General features: G+C 36.0%; 1 protein-coding gene across 1 annotated transcript in view; it reads left to right on the plus strand.

Annotated features, from left to right (window-relative positions):
• CC2D2B (coiled-coil and C2 domain containing 2B) overlaps positions 1-18,722 on the plus strand; it is a 100,468-nt gene that overhangs the window by 10,641 nt on the left and 71,105 nt on the right. Inside the window, exons 7-11 of the mRNA XM_049696888.1 lie at positions 254-417; positions 4,153-4,351; positions 4,690-4,826; positions 4,927-5,055; positions 13,246-13,455. Coding sequence (XP_049552845.1) covers positions 254-417; positions 4,153-4,351; positions 4,690-4,826; positions 4,927-5,055; positions 13,246-13,455 — 839 coding nt within the window. The remainder of the gene's footprint in view (positions 1-253; positions 418-4,152; positions 4,352-4,689; positions 4,827-4,926; positions 5,056-13,245; positions 13,456-18,722) is intronic.

The raw sequence follows: 18,722 nt of genomic DNA on the forward strand, positions 1-18,722 counted from the left end.
GTGTGTGTGTATCTTTGTCCATTCATTGGTTGATGGACACTTAAGTTGTTTCCATACCTTGGCTATTGGAAATAATGCTGCAATTTTATTGTGTTTTTTTTTTTAAATCACAGTTACCAGACCTTAAAAACAAAACAAAATACAAAAATAATTCATGAGCCAAACAGACTCAAAGTTAAATATTAACTTGATACTATCTCTCCTACTGCTTTTTGTTCTTGAATAAGATACAGTTACTATTACCATATTACAGAGAACTACTTCTTTCCCTTAAAAGCAGAAAAAGCTCTCACTTCAACACTGAATACTGGTTTTCCATTGTTTAACCTGCAGACTGAAGTCTCACTGGATGAAGGTCTTTCGTGTTTTATTCTGAGTGGTGAAGAAGACTCAACTTTAGGCCAGTCTGCAGAGCAGGTTGGATTTGTTTCCCTTCCTCCTACAGCCTCATTCTCAGGAAAAATAACTCTTTATTAAAGGCATAGAATGAAATACTTGATGGGAGGTGAAATTTTTATTATTGAGCTGCCTTCTCTTTGAATTGAGAAGCTGTTCATAATAATAATTCCTAACATTTATTGAGTGCTTACTGGATGCCCAGTGATATGCTAAATTTTTAATGTGGATTATCTCATTCAATCCTCATAATAACCCTGTGAGGTAGGCATTATTATCATCTCTGTTTTATAGGTGAGGAAATAGGCACACAGGGGTAAGAACAGATAGAGCCGGGAAGTACAGGCTATCAGCTCCAAAGCCTGTGTTTTCTTTTGTTCTTCCTGTTCATTTCTCCAAGTGCCCACGTTGTTCTCTGTAATCTCTATTACTCTTCATTGATTCCCCATTCTTCATCCCTCCTTGTACAATCCCAGACCCTTCTAATTTCTGTCAGTTCTTCCCAAACTCTTCAGCCCACTGTTATACTAGGGCCGTCCTCTCCTCCAGTCCTAATCAGTCTCACTAGTCTTTCCCATCTCCTGATTTGTCAGTCTCATTGGTCTCCCTTCTGCTCCTATTCCTCTCAACTTTCTCCATTCCTCTCTACCTTCAGATCTCTCTACACTTTCCTTGAGCCCCCTCCTGTATTTCCAGAGTTCTACCCAGTATCTTCTGACACCTCCCAGTCATTTCCAAATCCTTCAGGTCCTCCTTTTGAATTTCTCTTGGACCCCGCTTTGCCTTTCTACTTATTTCTCAGTCTCTTCCATTCCCCTTTCTTTGTATCCTGTATCCTGCTCCAGTCTTTACGTTCCTTTTGTTGTTGTTTGTTCCACAGAAAAGAGCTTTATCTTTAAGAAATATAACAAATTTATTATATACATTATAAAAACTTAGTGCAGAAAACCATGAGGAAGAAAATAAAAATCATGTGACATCCCACTGCTCTGAGATAAACCACTATTACCATTTTTTCATACTGTTCTCTATGCTTATACCCATGTATGCACACACAGACTTTTATATAAATAGAATCACAGTATAGCAATTCCATTTTTCCAATTGCTCAGCCAAACCTTGGTGTCATCCTTGGATCCTCTTTTACTCACATGCCTCATATCCAGTTTGTCACAAATCCTGTTGGTTTTACCTTCAAAGTATCCAACCCACTTCCAGAACCCAGCCCACTTTTCATCACCTCCCCTGGCACAGCCTAGTCTATGCGGTCATAACCTCTCATCCAGATCATTGCCATAGTCTCCCTTTATTTTTACTATTGCCCCAACAGTCTATTTGGTATACAATACAGTAGTCAGAGTGATTCTGTTAAAATCTAAGACAGAACATTTTTTTTTAACACCTTCTAATGGTTTCCTATCTCAAAAAAAAGCTGAAATCCTTATAGGGGCTTCCACGGCCCCCTTAGTACCCCTCTGACTTCCTTTCTCACTAGTTTCCCCTTCTCCCACCCAACTCCGGCCATACTGGCCTCCTTCCTGTTCCTGCCTCAGGGACTTTGTACCTTTTAACTGTCTAGAAATCTCTTCTCTTATCCTCATGCTCTCTCCCTCACTACCTTTGGGTCTCTGTTCAAATGACACATAATTAAAAATACTGTGCCTGAAAACCTTATGTAATAGTACCCTCCAACCCCCCAACCCCCCATCCCAGTATTCTCTAGCCACTTATCTTGCATCATTTTTCTTTATGACATTTATCACCACCTCGCATGTACTTCTGTCTCTTTGTTTATTTTCTTCCTTGAACATACCGGGCACTCCGTATTTGAGTGAATATTAAATAAATGAGTATCAAACATGCACATGCTCTGCCAAGTCATTTGATATCCCAGAATCCCATGATATGGGTTAAGGAGTGGACTTTTCAGGGGAAACGAGAAGGTCCACCCAGCAGAGGGCACCAGGACGAAGCGCTGTGGTTATGGCTGCTTTTCCTTCTTTTCCTTCTCACAGGGAAGACATGAGAGAAATTAGGTCAGTGGGGCAAGTAGACTGGGCACAAGGAAGTCCACGCTTGGATGTGGGTTGTTTAGAGAAGTTGTTTGGAAAAGCCATCTGCCCTGCACCTGGTAAATTTGGGGACAATGGGAATCTACTGTCCTCATCACAGGGAGGAGAAAGCTACTGTTTTGTGGGAGGCTGAGTGTGACTGTGGCTCCTTCCTACTAGGAGAAAAGGGAGAATCTCTCTCTCTCTCTCTCTCTCTTTTTTTTTTTTACCACACCGTATTCAGGTGCATTCATTTAGACTTATGCATGGAAAATTAGGTGGTTGCCTTCTGACCGCATGCTTCCTGTCACACAACAGCTAACAGCACAGACACTGGTCTGCTGTGAGCTGCATAGTGAAGACCAGGAAGGTGATTATATTGGTTGAGATCATAGCTTGTCTCAGGCTAAAAATATGGGTAGCTGTAGTGGGGTAGGATTCATGAAAGAGACCTACATGGTTATAAATAAAAGGCTGGGATCCAAGATGAGAGCCTGACATGACTCAGCTGTCAGGGCAGACCTCAGCTCTGAAGGCAGGTTAAAAGCCCTGGCCCACACCAGGGGTGCGGTGAAAGTAGCTTGGTAATGGGACCTCCAGCAGGAGCAAAGAGCCCCTCTTTGTCTATGATTGGAATATTCAAAGAGATCCCCTATGTGAAGATCCCTCAAATCTTGCTCCTAGGTGCCAGTGTCATATCTTGTTAGACTTCTGAAAATGATGCCACAAAGATTTCTGGATATAAAATACTTTCTTGATATCATGACAGGGATATAGGGAAGGTATGATGATGTGATGACTTGATGTGAACCTAGGTGATGCTTAACCATGTTACTTACTTAATTTTGTCAGAGTTGATCAAGGCCATCTACTGTTACCTATTCAATGAAATTCTATTATTAATTCTTTTAATTTAATTATTTACCCCTAAATGTATGTTTTTGAAAATTAAGGGGTTTTTATTTGCATGACTCACATACTCTGTCTCCTTCTCTGTTTCAACATATGTAGATTTTAAGTTAGACAACTAAAGTCATCCAAAATAAATTGGTAATATTTTTTGTGAAGAGACTCATATAAAATTTCTGATATAAAAATATGCATTTTTATATTTAGTAATATATCTGTTTCAATACCTACATTCAGATTGTTTGTAACTTTTATATATCATATTTCAGAAATGTATCATAATCAATCACACTGCCACAGACTTCTATTTGTATCTTTACTTTTCTTTCTTTTTTTTCTTAAATATCATCCAGAAAACAGCATGACTACTCCACATCACCTTAGGTAGTACTTCTTTCTGAATGGTGGAAAAAAATGGGGCTGAAGACCACATGGCTTGATGTTTCTAGACTTTGCCCTGCACTGTGAATTCTCAACAGTTGAAATATCATAGTCCAATATTTCAGAACATTTTCCATAGGAGAGGAGAGACTTGAATTGTAGTTCTTTTTCAGTAGTCTTTCATTGAGAATTTCAATGAAGGGCTATAGAAAATTCATATTTTATAATATTAAGCCTTAAGTGAGTTCCTCTGTGTTCAATGAAATTTCATTGTCACACAGTTTCAGCTTGAACTTGAACTGGGTGGCATAGGTCAGAAAGACTTCACAGCAAGATTCTAGTACCTTTCATTTATCTGCCTGTTAATCATTGAGGACAAACACGTATACTTATTTTTCTTTTTGGTATTCAACAGAGATCAGTAAATGATAGTTACCACAAACACTTTTCACTTGGTGATAATTTACAAAACTTTGCTGAGGGCCGAGATGAAGATTTTATGGAAGAAGTCATTTTCCTAGATTTACTTGAAGTAAAGGCTGCCGATTATGAAGATGATCAAGAACAAGTAAAAAAACAACAGGCAAATATTTTTGTTCCAAGCAATTCTCCGGGTAAAGTTTTTACAAGAAAATATTTAAGTCATTAATGAATCATATTGTAGGATAATAGCTTCTTTGTATGCTGGATAGATAAAAAGTACTGATTTAAAATTATAGAAAATTTTCTATATTTGTTCTTCATGCTTTCTCTGAGTTAAAGGGAATTGGTTTAAAGAGCTCATTCATTTTGTGTGTGTGTGTGTGTGTGTGTGTGTGTGTGTGTGTGTGTGTATAGACTTTCTGCTAGGCTTTAGTGGTAGAGTATATGATAGTTCCCTTTTGCTTCTTGTTTGGTCAATACCAGTGTAATATTTTGGACTTTAAAGTAATATCTATGTTTTGTTATTAAGTGATCAACCAACTTAAACTGCCAAAAGATATGATGCCACGCATTTTAGAAGAAGAAGGATTCTATGTTCACAAAAAGCCAGAAATATATAAAAAGACCTGCAACAAAATGGAAAATCGCCTGCTTAAACTAGAAGAGGCAAGTTCACTAGCTAACAAGGGAAACCACTCACTGATGGTGTGTGACATTTGTTTTTAGTGTAATATTTACTTACTATATTCTTAAATATTTTTGATAGGGGAAGTGTTGGTTTGAAGAAAGTGGAGAAATAATGTCATTACCTTCACCTGTTAGACGGTCATGGAATTTCAGACTAAACATAAGTAAGGAACCTTTAAATCCAGCACTGAAGACCATATACAGGAAGGTAACCAAGAACAGTTTATTTATGATTATGGTTAGAATTCTTGTAATATCAATTATAACTTATATACTTATTTTTGTGGTGTTAATTCACCTTTTAAAGATATTAGTAAGTCTAGTAAAGGCAAAACTATGATGAAATATTAAATATCCATTAAAATTATGTTTTCAAGGAATATTTAATGATATGGAGAAGTGCTCAAAATAAAATGTAAAGTTAAAAAAAAGCAGAATGCAAAATTTCATATGATCCTAATTTTATAAAAATAGATAATGAATGAATGAATTTATCAATGAATGAATAAGTACGTACATATATGTGTATGTAGATAAAAAGACTAGAAAATATATCATAGTTAATAACTATCTCTGGATAGTAGGACATAGGATTATTTTTATTTTCTTTGTTATACTCTTTTCTATTTTCTAAATTTCAGAAATGAATATATGTTATACTTATAATTAAACTAATTTATGTGTATTCCAAAAGACATTATGAAAATTAGCAGTCCATTAACCTAATGAGAAGAAATATTTAGACAGAAATAGTTATGTTAAAAATTTGGCTTGAAAAAATTTAAATAAGAATTTTGTACAAAAACCTAATTGCTCAACCACTTGCATTAACCATTCCATATATAGGAAATATGGCTGTAGGTAGATACAAAGTGGAAATAATACTTCCTAAAAATACCGTCAACCCTTGAACAATGCAGCAGTGGGGCACCAACTCCATGCAGTCAAAAATCTGCGTACTGCTCTCTCTGCCTCAAAAATAAAGAAATTAATAACTTGCTCATCCAAAGGCAGGAAGCTGAGACAGTTTGGGTAGACTCAGGACTCAAACCCTAGTTCTTTTGATTCCACACATTGTGATCTCTAATCGAACACCAACTTTTCCCCACACTTAGTTAATTTAAAGATCTGTAAAATGAAAATATAGATACTGTAATTATTGAATAAATCTGTGTATAAGTGGACAAGCTCAGTTCAAACCCATGTTGTTTAAGGGTCATCTGTACTTACAGGACTTCATTCTCTATTCCCTCTGTTGCTTTAAACCTGTGAGTTACTTCTCCTCTTCTAGTAATTATATGCCTTCTGTAGTTAGTGCTTTTTCTTTACAGTTGCAGTTCTGTGTTTCCTGCATATTCCAGTAACTGCAACATTTTAACAGCAAGAGCACTTAGTTCCTTATAAGGCTGTTACTTCTCAGCCTCCATAGGAAATGAGATTTCTCCCTAAACTGAAGAGATTTATACTTTTGGAGGTCTCTTTCTCTTTCTGTAACATGTGAGGATCTTCTTTCTTTATGATATATCCTCTCTTTTCTTCTCCACAGTTTCTATTTCTTTCCCAGAGAAACTAGAAAATTTGAAAAAAAAGTCTTCCTTATGTTGTAATATGTTTTTTATATCTTTATACCACTCACAAATTTCTTTCAGGATTTTCTAAAAATACACCAAAACTTTTTGCTGCTAAGAAAATCTTTTACCATTTTACCATGCAAAATGCATTTAAGCTTTAATTAATTGTCCTACTTTTTTTTTTTTTTTTTTTTGCGGTACGTGGGCCTCTCACTGCTGTGGCCTCTCCTGTTGCGGAGCACAGGCTCCGGATGCGGAGGCTCAGCGGCCATGGCTCATGGGCCCAGCCGCTCCGCGGCATGTGGGATCTCCCCGGAACGGGGCACGAACCCGTGTCCCCTGCATCGGCAGGCGAACTCTCAACCACTGCACCACCAGGGAAGCCCAGTTTTCCTGCTTTTAAAATTAAAGACATATACAAAGATTTTTATCATGAATGAATGTTGACATTTATCAAATGCTTTCTCTAAGCCTGTTAAGTATTGTAATAGTATTTTCTTAACTTTTAATGTGGTGAATTACACTGATTTTCAAATATTTCTGAAATAAATCCCATTTGTGATGCATTTTCTTTTTATATATTACTGAATTTGATTTTCTAATATTTTGTTCAGGATTTTTGCATACATGTTCCTGAGATAACTTTTTCTTTGATTTTCTTCCTTGTAATGTTCTTGTCAGATTTCCATCTAGGTTACACTGGCTTCAACACAATTTGGGGTGTGTTCCCTCTTTTTCTCTTCTCTGGGAGAATTGTATAAGATTGGTGTTATTTCTTCCTTAAATGTTTGGGAGAATTCACTGCTGAATGCATCTTGGCCTGGAAATTTATTTGTGGGAATGTTTTCTATTATAGACATATTTTTTAAAAAAATAAAAGACTGTCCAATGGAAGCACATCTTGTGTTTGTGGATTGAAAGACTTAGTATTGTTAAAATGTCCATACTACCCAAAGCAATATACAAATTCAATGCAATCCCTATCAAAATCCCAATGGTATTTTTCACAGAAATAGAAAAACAATTCTCAAATTCATAGGGAACTTCTAAGGACCCTGAATAGCCAAAACAATCTTGATAGAGATGAGCAAAACTGGAAGAGTGACATCATCATTATGTCAGAATAAGAGTTTTCTACCATCTTTCTCTCCAGAGAACACTGATTTTGACAATCACCCATGGACAAGAGTGCCATTATGGAATTCTGGGAGTCCAGTGGAGAAGTTCCAGCACACCACTGAAGTAAATGGTCTAGAATTCTGGGTTGGTTGTTATTATTCTTTTAGCACTTTGAAGATAACTTTCCACTCATTTCTGAATCTCATTGTTTCTACTGAAAAGTCAGCTTAAAGTCTTACTGTGGTTTTCAGTTTTTCTCTTTGTCTTTGGTTTTCTACTATAATATGTTAAGGTGTGGCTTCCATTGTAATATGTTAAGGTATGCTTTTTCTTTATACTGATCCTGCTTTGGGCTATTAGGGCTTCCTCAATGTATGCCTCCATGTTATGCATCCGTTTTGGAAAATCCTCTGCCATTATCTTAGCAAATACTGCTTCTGCCCTAATCTCTTTCTCTTTGTGTTCTGGAACATCAAGTATACATATCCATTTTATCTTCTGCTTTTGCATTGTTTTCATCCCTTTTTCCCTCTGAGTTTAGTCTGAATATTTTCTGTTGCCCTGCCCTCTAGTTCACTTAGCTAACTTTCTACTGTGTTTAATCTCCTGTTAGATCCATCTAATGAATTATTTCCCCTTCTTCATTTATTTTTTACTTGAAAAGATTTCTCTTTTTTTTACCTTAAGGAAAAAGCATTCTGTGATCTTTGTTTTTGTGTTCCTTCTAGTTTAGGCTTAATGTCTAAATACTTAAAAAAATTTTAATTATTTCTATTACTCTATTGTTACCTCATTTCTGAGTTTTCCAAATTCTGGTTTGTGTTCTTTAACGTCATAAATTTTCTTAATGTCTTTTGGCTTGTTTTGTAATCCACATTTCTATTTTTATGTTTTTGAATGTCTTTCTGGTATGCTTTGATTGTGGGGATATTATATTACTGTTTATTCATTTTTATTATAGAAACTTTGTATAGATTTAATCTTGAGCCTTTTCTGCTGTTCATTCTTATATTAAATTAGTTTTCCTGAAATTTTAGGAAAAAAGCTTGTTTCAGATAACTTTTCTGATGTCACAGAATTCTGTTGTTTTTGTGTAGTGTTAAACAATATAGTGGCTGTATTCTCCTTCCCAGATTTTTTTCTGTATCTTCTATTAATCTCTGTGGTCCCTGACCATCTCAAGTTTTATTCCACTTCCAGTAGTTTCTCTTTAGTGTGAAGCCTTGTCATAAAATTTTCTAGGGAGTAGGCGCCCCTAGCTGCTTCAGAATTCCTTGCTGTAACCCATAACTGGAGTAGACAAAACCTCTAACAGTTTTAGCTGATGGCTTTTGTTTTTTTGTTTTTTTTTTGTGTTGGGTCTTTGTTGCTGTGTGCGGACTTTCTCTATTTGCAGCGAGTCGGGGCTACTCTTAGGTGCGGGCGCGGGCTTCTCATTGCGGTGGCTTCTCTTGTTGCGGAGCACGGGCTCTAGGCGTGCAGGCTTCAGTAGTGGCGCATGGGCTTAGTTGCTCTGCGGCATTTGGGATCTTCCTGGACCAGGGCTCGAACCCTTGTCCCCTGAATTGGTAGGCGGATTCTTAACCACTGTGCCACCAGGGAAGTCCCCTTTTACTCTATTTTTATAACACATTAATAATAGCTACTTTAAAGTCCATATCTGGTAACTCCAATATCTGGGTCCCTGAAAATCTGTTTTTATTATTTGTTCTTCTCTCTTGATTTTGTGCTTTTAGTCCTGTCTTTTATTATAGTTGGTATTTTTTAAATTATATTCCATATATTATATATGAAAAGTTGTAGAAACTCTAGATCATATCTTCTTGCGGAAAAGTTCATTCCTCTACTTTTTGGGCATATTGAGTGGGGATAATCATCTTAATCCAATCAGAGACTTAACTGATTTCAGACTGGGTTGCTGTTTTGTTAAGGCTCAATCTGTATCTAAGTCTTCTGTTTACCTAATCTCTTCCCTGCTTGACTGTAACCAGGGTAAGATTTTCTTTTTGTTTTGTTTTTTTAAATCACTAGCACATATCCAAATGCCTAGCATATAGCAGACACTCAGTGAATACTTATATAATTTGTAATGGAATTCATCACTTCAGTAGATGTAAGCTTTTAGGGTCCTGTATAATTTAGAAGAGAAAGACATCAGTTGACTGGCATAATCTTAGAAAATCCTATTTTCTTTATGGTGCCTATCACACCATGAGAGCCTGGCAATGTCTCTGCCTCATCGTAATTCATAGTATAACACATTTACCAAGATTTTATAGATGACCCCCTCACCCCCACCCAGCAGTGCAATATCTTTCTGTTCTTCCCCAGTTACTATAAAATCCATCTCCATTAAAAAATTAAAAAATAAAAGGATAAAAGAGGAAGGAAGGGAAATCCCTGGTATTTATTTTATCTTGTTTTTTGCTGTTACATGGCATAACTTTTGCATGTTATGGTGACAGTGTGTTTTATTTAAATTTTGCTCAAGATATAGCACAGATCTTTTAACATAATTATTGGAGACCATTGCTCTTGGAGAAGGAGGTCCTTGAAACAATGGCAGTTTGCTGAATGAATGAGTGAGTGCATGAATAACTGAATGAACAAAGCGATAATAAGTAAATGCAGAAAATATAATTTTTGGATAAACATTAACCACTATCCAGATTAACCTTTGTAACCATCTGGAATCCCAAGTTGGAAACCACTGGGCTGAACAAGTAATTTTTCCTCAACTGCATCTGTTCTAGCTTCATCCAAGCTAATTTCAGTATTTCATGGACTCCCAGAGTTGGGAATAAATGTAAATGTCACTTCATCAAGCATGTAAACTGAGTATTAAAATTCATTCTGTAGCAGCATCCTTAACAGCTAATGTTCTCAAATTAGTGCCACACAAATGCCTCTGCCTGCCTTTCCCTTCTATCTTCTCTACATTTTTTACTCTGCTCAGCCAGCCATGGAGGCAAGGTTCATTTGGGGTTTCTCACTGGAATAAAAATAACATAAGGGCCATTGAAACAGAGATAATAGCTCCCTGAGTATCAAAATCCTCTCTTTGCTGTTGCCTCGGCCAGGTACTTTAATACTCTGTCATACCTCTATTACCCCAGGTCTTATTTGCTTGTTTTTTGTTGACTAGTTTTGCCTAATTATTTACTATATGCCCTTTATTCCTTCTTCTGGCATTCCTCTTATACATTTACCTGGATTTTATACATGTGCATGTAAAAGTTACATTTATGCTACCCTGTAGTTTATTAAGTATTCAATAGCATTATGTCTAAAAAAACCCAATGTACATACCTGAATTAAAAAATACTTTATTGCTAAAAAATGCTGTCATCTAAGCTTTCAGGGAGTCATAACCTTTTTGCAGTGGTAGCATCAAAGATCACAGACCACAGATCACCATTACAAATATAATAATGAGAAAGTTTGAAATATTGCAAGAAGTACCAGATATGACACAGAGATGGGAGTTGAGCAAATGCTGTTGGACCAATGGTGCTGACAGACTTGCTCAACAAAGGGTTGCCATGAATCAATTTTTACAAATTAAAGAATTTGTAAAAAAAATGCGACATCTGAGAAGTACAATAAAGCAAGTTACAATGAAATGAAGTATGCCCGGATCTAAAACTACATGGCCACTATATTTCCAGAATCACCCATCTAATGAATTATTAAATTCAGATATTTTCAGTATATTTTTAGCTTCAAAGTGTTCATCTGACATTTGATGCTTCTGTATATATTCCAGTTTTCTTGTGGAATGCTCTATGTTTTCATCTTCTCATCTTTTCATGTATTTTATCTTTTACTTTTTTTAAAATCCATTAATAGTAGCTACTTTAAAGCCCATATCTGATCAAACTCCAATATCTGGGTCTCTGAAAATCTGTTTTTTTAACTTGTTATGCCATGGAACAGCATGGATGTTTTCGTACTTTCATCTGGTTTTTGAGTCATTGTTGCCTAGATCTTTGTTCTTATGGTCTAACACACTTACCTAGTTCTAGAAGTTCACATAATTCCTTCAGTCAACTGCTGCTTTTAACCAGTGTCATGGAGCTTACTATCTCCCAAGAGAGCTCATTCCAGTATTAGGCAGTTCCAATTGTTTATTGTTTTCTGTGTGAATTAAAATCTGTCTCCTGGATCACTATTGCTCTTTTGACTTTGGCCATAAAGAACTCATAAACTACCTCACTTATGTGACAGCTCTTCAAATATTTGAAGCCTACTACCACCTTTAGCTTTTGCTTTCCAGTCTAAACTTGCTTCCTTTGACTGCTGTTGGATATTCCGCCATCTCAGTTACCCTTCTCTAGCATCTGAGCACCACAATCAGTAGGTATTGCATAGGACAGGACCGAGGGCAGATGTTTGTGTTATTCCAGTAGAAACCCAAAGCAAGTAAGCAACATGGTTATTCGTCCAGTACTGAATCTGCTTAATAAGACAGGCATCTCTAGCTTAGCAACTTGAATTTCCAAAATTATTCCATTATAATTTGGTGGTGTAAAATGGAAACTCTTTATTTCCTTGGTGGTTTTGCCTGGTTAATGACCAATTTACTACCGATTACTAAATTTTATAGGTGGAATTAAGTGCAGGTTTCCCTTTCTGAGTTGGCCTTTACATTGAGAATAGAGACTTACAAGATAAGGATAAAACAAAAACAAGCTTTATGACTATTTTCTTGCCTCCCCTCAACCCAGAGAGGAAAAAGGAGGAGATTCCTAGCTCAGGAGAGAGGAGGGAGGGAGAGATGTAGGCATCATCCTGGTGACCTACAGTCCTTGAGAAGCACTGGATATGCCACACCAGATCAGGAGTGGGACAGCAGTTTTTTCAGTGTAATAACAGGTGTAATAGCAATGACACAGACTGGAGGGTATGTTCTACTACTACAGATTGATCTAGAGAGAGCTCATGCTGTGTTTTTTAGGTGGTTGCATTCATGGCTCATATCAGGAGTGGCTAGCCATTCATGAATTAAGCTGTACGTGCTAAGTAACCCATTAACCTTCTCAAACTGTATCACTAAAAACTAATCACATGAATATTCAAACATAAGTACTTAAATTCAAAGTAGTGTATAAAACACTGTTGAATCATTTTTAATACAATCTAAGGCCTACGGACTTCAACTAATTTAGGGACAATCTTGTTTACAAATGGAGACAGTGTCATGTGTAAAGAAAGATGGTCTCCTTATAAAGTAACATTTGCTTAGAGAGTCCAGGCCCCTCCAGGGAATTTTCCAGGGAATTACCAACATATTCACTTAAGAAAAATGTTTTAATAAGGGTTTGTCATTTAACTCTGGCCACAGATGACTGTTAGAACATCACATAGTGAACTATTGACCCACCAGTTCTAAACACCATTTTTCATAGTGCTCCTATAGGAAATGATTTGGCGGCTTATAACTTGAAAGTTCAGCCTCTACCAGCACACAATAGTAAGGTAGATGACAGTAATTTATAGCAAGATGATTAAAATGCTGCAGTATAAATATATTTTATGAAATCAAGGGCTATAATCAATTTTGAGGAAGAAGGAGCAAATAATTGGTTTTTTTTCTTTTCTGTATCTCAGTTTTCTTACAGTTAACATATTACTTTTTAAAGAAGTTACTTGTAATTTCAAAAGAAATAGAATAAAATTAATATCCTGTAAATATTTTTCTTTAAAAGGCAGTGAAATCTGATCTAGAAAGCTCTATTAGGAACAAAATGGAAGGTCAAAGGGAAAGGTACCAATTAGATCTCAACATTGTGGGTTTGCAATTCAGTCATCATCCTCTCTTCAATCAAGAGCAAGTGTTATGTGCTAGGCTGCTCCAACTTTATGAGTGTTTTCAGGACAGGCAGCAACAGAATTTACCTCAGCTGCTTTATGAGAAGGTAAGAATGGTTTTCATTATATTTACAGAGCTGAACTTTTAATATTGAAAGAGAAAAGAGACTTCTTAGTACAGAGCAAGCTATCATTGAATATGTTCCCTTAGCACTTTGAATATTTAATCAAATAAAAGAATGGTTGATTTCAGTTTTCCTGAAAAGAAGCTATAGGAATTAACTGGCCAGGGAGGCAGCCTCAAACATATCCTGCAGGATATTTAGCATCTATAAATGTTTGCTAATCAATGGTATTCTTGGTCCTATGACTCAAGAAGAATATTTGAAATCATTACTATTTAAAAGAACCAAATGGCTGTTTTCAATCTTGTAAGAGTGTATTTTTGATAAAAATATTAGTGACCTTGAATCTCTCATCAAATATGAAGAGTGTTAGTCTGAGAATGATTGATCCAAGTAGTCATCTAATGACGTCATAAAGGGTACATAAAATCTGAAGAGAAATCGAAGGAGTACCCACTGATTATTTTTATGAATTTGCACCTCTCATCTAGACTCTGTGCTGAGTTTTTGATACATGAGCATTTTGTTAACTAGTGTTCTCTCTGAAAAGATATTTTGATAGGTCTCATTCAGCTAATTAATACAGTTAAAAATAAATATTTAGTGAGGTATTTAGCTAAATATTCAAAACTAATAGAGTCACCAAGATATTCCAATAAGCTGGAAATGAATTGTACCTTAATATATCTGCCTTTTAAAATACAAGTGCAAAAACTACAGGACTTAATCCATTTGATTGAATTTTCACATAGCAATTGTGTGGGAGAACTTAACAGATGAAGACCATGAATTAATAAGGTCAGAATATTTCCTAAAACAAATATTGAATATTCTAACTTTTAGTTTAATATGACCATTGTTTTTATGAATGAAGGAATCAACTCTGAAATTAAGATGTAGGTCATTGAAAAAGTGACTTGATTTATAGATTTCTACTTAATAGACAGTTTTCCAACAGTATTGTATAATTTTTGAAGTCTGATCTAGCAATATCAATTATATTTCACTAGAGTACTATCTATTACTGTACATAAAAACTCTACATTTGTTTTTCATGTAGCATGGCTCTCTGTATAAAATAACATTTGGGGATCATTATTTGTAACATGTTTTTTATTATTATTATTATTTTGATTCTTAGGAACCCAAAGTAATTTCTTAGCTGATTTTTACTTTTCTTCAATTTATTCCCTTACGTGCACATAAACATTTTCTCCAATTTCCTGGTAAATTGTAAAAAGAGAAATTTGGTAGGTCATGTTCATGCCCTTCTAAAATGAAAGAGGAGAACAGTAGGGAGGAGGAGAAAAGGCCAAGTGTTACAGAGTGTGTCCATTGGTCTCCTACCAAAATACTGATATATGATGTATGTATCCTTTTAGTCTGTTGGTGTGAAATGTATGGCTCTGCTTGTTCTCAGTGGGTTCAAACCAACTTCAGAGTAGTGGGAAACTCACTGACATCCAAGGAATTCTGAAACTGGAATATGTCCCTTTATATGAGTATGAATCTCACTTAAAGAACAAGGAGAAATGCTGCAGACAGTATTAGAGAGTAGAAAGGATCCTCAACTTGGTAGCATTCTGCTATTTTTCCCTCTAGTTTTTTTTAAATTACACAAGTAATACAGGAGTACATTCTCATTGTAAATGATTCAGTGTAGAAGTTTCAAAGTGTGAAAGACCTACTTCAATCTTCACCTCATGGTTTGAACTACAGCTTTAAAGTTCTCTTTTCCATGTATCTGTGTGTATACATATGCCATGATAGTTTTCAACATAAATTGGATCTTCCCATATGTATTATTTGGCAACTTCGTTTTTTAAAACTAATTCTGCATCTTGGAGCTTTTTCCATATCACTATATATAGACCCATAATATACCTGTATTTTAATATGTTTAATCACTTCCCATTCACGACACTTAGGTCATTTCCATCTTTTTATGATTACAAATAATAAAGCAATGAACATCCTTGTACCCATATATTCGAGCACACAAGTGAAAACTTCTTTCACACAAGTGAAATCTAGGCTAGATTCATAGAAGTGATATTTTTTGGTCAAGGGTAAGGGTGCGTGAAGTTTAAATTTTATTAGAGAGTAATGAATTGCCTTTCCAAAAAAGGTTTTCAGTTTGAATTTCCACTGACAGTACAGGACAGACCCCACTTCCCAGAGTCCTAACCAGTAGTTGATATTATTTGCCCATTTTTCTGTAGCTTTGTGTATCTTTATAAGAGTTTTCATATATATACACATATACGTATATACACATGTACACACATACACACACACACTGGATGTAAGTCCATACAAGATATATGTCTTTTGAATATGTTTTATATATTTTTGGCCCATTCTGTTTCTTGCTTTTTAACTTCATTTTTCTTATCTCTTGGAAATATTTAAAATTTTATGAAGTCAAATCTGTCAGTTTTTTCCTTTGGGGATTTTAAGTTTTGTTGTTCACTTACTAAGCTTCCTAGATTTGTATCAATTAGCATACCTTTGGTTACAACTCACAGAAAACTCTCTCTCAATTGCTTTAAACAATAGGGAAAAAGTATTACCTTCTGTATCAAAAGTCCGAAGTTAGGGCAGCTCTACAGTTGGTTAATTTGATGGCTCAACAATATCATCAACAACCCTGGCTTTTCTCTCTTTCTAACCTTCATCTTCAGAAAGTTGACTTGGTTAGCTCTTCTCATGGGAACTAACAGAGTGGCTGCTCCAGCTGAAGGCATGCTGGCCAGACACACAATATGCAGCCTAGAGTCTCACTTTGAGAGCCCTCTCCAACCTTTCTCTTACACCACAGCAGATTTCCCCTCATGTCTCATTGCCTAGAATTATATCACATTATCATGCCTAAACCAGTCACGAGAGAGAAGAATGACATTGCTACAAATGGCTAGACTCATCAGGGTTTACGTCTAAAATAAATGGAAGAAGATTGAGCAACTGAACAAAATTGGGGCTCTGCCTACCAAGAGAAATGAGTATTCCAGGGCGACCAATAGTGTCTGGCAAACCAAAATTATAAAGATGCCTTTCTAAGGATGCTCAGCATCACTAATCATTAGAGAAATGCAAATCAAAACCACAGCGAGGTATCACCCCACACTGGTCAGAATGGCCATCATCAAAAAAATCTACAAACAATAAATGCTGGAGAGGGTGTGGAGAAAAGGGAACCCTCTTGCACTGTTGGTGGGCATGTAAATTGATAGAACCACTATGGAGAACAGTATGGAGGTTCCTTATAAAACTAGAAATAGAATGGCCATATGACCCAGCAGTCCCACTACTGGGCATATACCCTGAGAAAACCATAATTTGAAAAGAGACATGTACCACAATGTTCATTGCAGCACTATTTACAATAGCCAGGACATGGAAGCAACCGAAGTGTCCAGTGACAGATGAATGGATAAAGAAGATGTGGCACATATATACAATGGAATATTAGCCATAAAAAGAAATGAAATTGAGTTATTTGCAGTGAGGTGGATGGACCTAGAGTCTGTCATACAGAGTGAAGTAAGTCAGAAAGAGAAAAACAAATGCCATATGCTAACACATATATATGGAATCTAAAAAAAAAAGGTTCTGATGAACCTAGGGGCAGGACAGGAATAATGACGCAGACGTAGAGAATGGACTTGAGGACATGGGGAGGGGGAAGGGGAAGCTGGGACGAAGTGAGACAGTGGCATTGACATATATACACTACCAAATGTAAAATAGATAGCTAGTGGTAAGCAGCCGCACAGGGAGATCAGCTCGGTGCTTTGTGACCACCTACAGGGGTGGGATAGGGAGGGTGGGAGGGAGGCTCAAGAGGGAGGGGATATGGGGATATATGTATACATATAGCTGATTCACTTTGTTATACATCAGAAACTAACACAGCATTGTAAAGCAATTTTACTCCAATAAAGATGTTTAAAAAAAGTCTTTCTATATATTCTCCTAATAATGTGTGTGTGATATGTAATTTCTAGCTTTTTATTCTATCTAGAGTTTATATCTGTGTTTTCTGAGGTCAGGCTTCAACTCAATTTCTTTCCCCTAAAAGGTTAGCCTATTATTTCTACTGATTTAAAATTCTGCCTTTATTGTAAACTAGCTTCAGCTTCACATATTTAACATAGATTTAAGGACTATCTGCTCCACTGACTTATTGGTCTGTTTCTGCCCTGTTTTAATTACTATGTTTAATTATTAAATTATGATGTGTAAGGACAAGTGCCTCCTCATTGGTTTTTTCCTAGGATGTATTTGCATATTCTTATAGAGTTGATCTTCCATATGAACCTAAGAATTAGCTTGTCAACTTCTATTTTAAAGATCCTATTACCAAGGCTTCCCTGGTGGCACGGTGGTTAAGAATCCGCCTGCCAATGCAGAGGACACGGGTTCGAGCCCTGGTCCAGGAAGATCCCACATGCCGCGGAGCAACTAAGCCCATGCACCACAACTACTGAGCCTGCGCTCTAGAGCCTGTGAGCCACAACTACTGAATCCCGCGCGCCTAGAGCCCATGCTCCGCAACAAGAGAAGCCCGCACATTTCAATGAAGAGTAACCCCCTCTGAGAAAGCCCGCACACAGCAACAAAGACCCAACGCAGTCAAAAATAAATAAATTAATTAAATAAATAAAGATCCTATTACCAAAAGAATCTAAAAAAGAAAGTGGATACATGTATATGTATAACTGATTAACTTTGCTGTACACCTGAAACTAATACAACATTGTACATCAACTATGCTCCAACAAAAATTTTAAAAAAGATCATAATACCATTTTTATTGTAATTGCATTGTCATATTAATTTTGAAAGAAATTTTATCTTTATAAAATTTGGGTTTCCTCATCTAGGAATGTAGTATGTCTTCACATTTGTTGAGGTCTTCTCTTATGTCTTCCACTAAAAGTTTATATCAGTTGACTCTAGTCGTGGAGTTGCCAGAAACTGTCGCTAACTGCGATAGATGACTTCTGCACGTTTTAGGGTTTTGTTTCCTCTGGTTTTATTTCTCTGTCGATATTCTCTGTGGATATTTCTGTCTGTTTTATACTTTCCTCCATATATTTTGCTGATTTTATTTTACTTGTTATCCTATGTTGTTATACACTTATTCTTTTATAGTGAGATATAGATGTGTTGATATAATTATAAAATACATGTATAGGTATGGTTGTGATGATGGTAGTGGATATGGATAAAGAGAGGTAGATATC

Source organism: Orcinus orca, chromosome 14 (assembly GCF_937001465.1).
Source record: "Orcinus orca chromosome 14, mOrcOrc1.1, whole genome shotgun sequence".
NCBI classification, from domain to species: Eukaryota; Metazoa; Chordata; class Mammalia; order Artiodactyla; family Delphinidae; genus Orcinus; species Orcinus orca.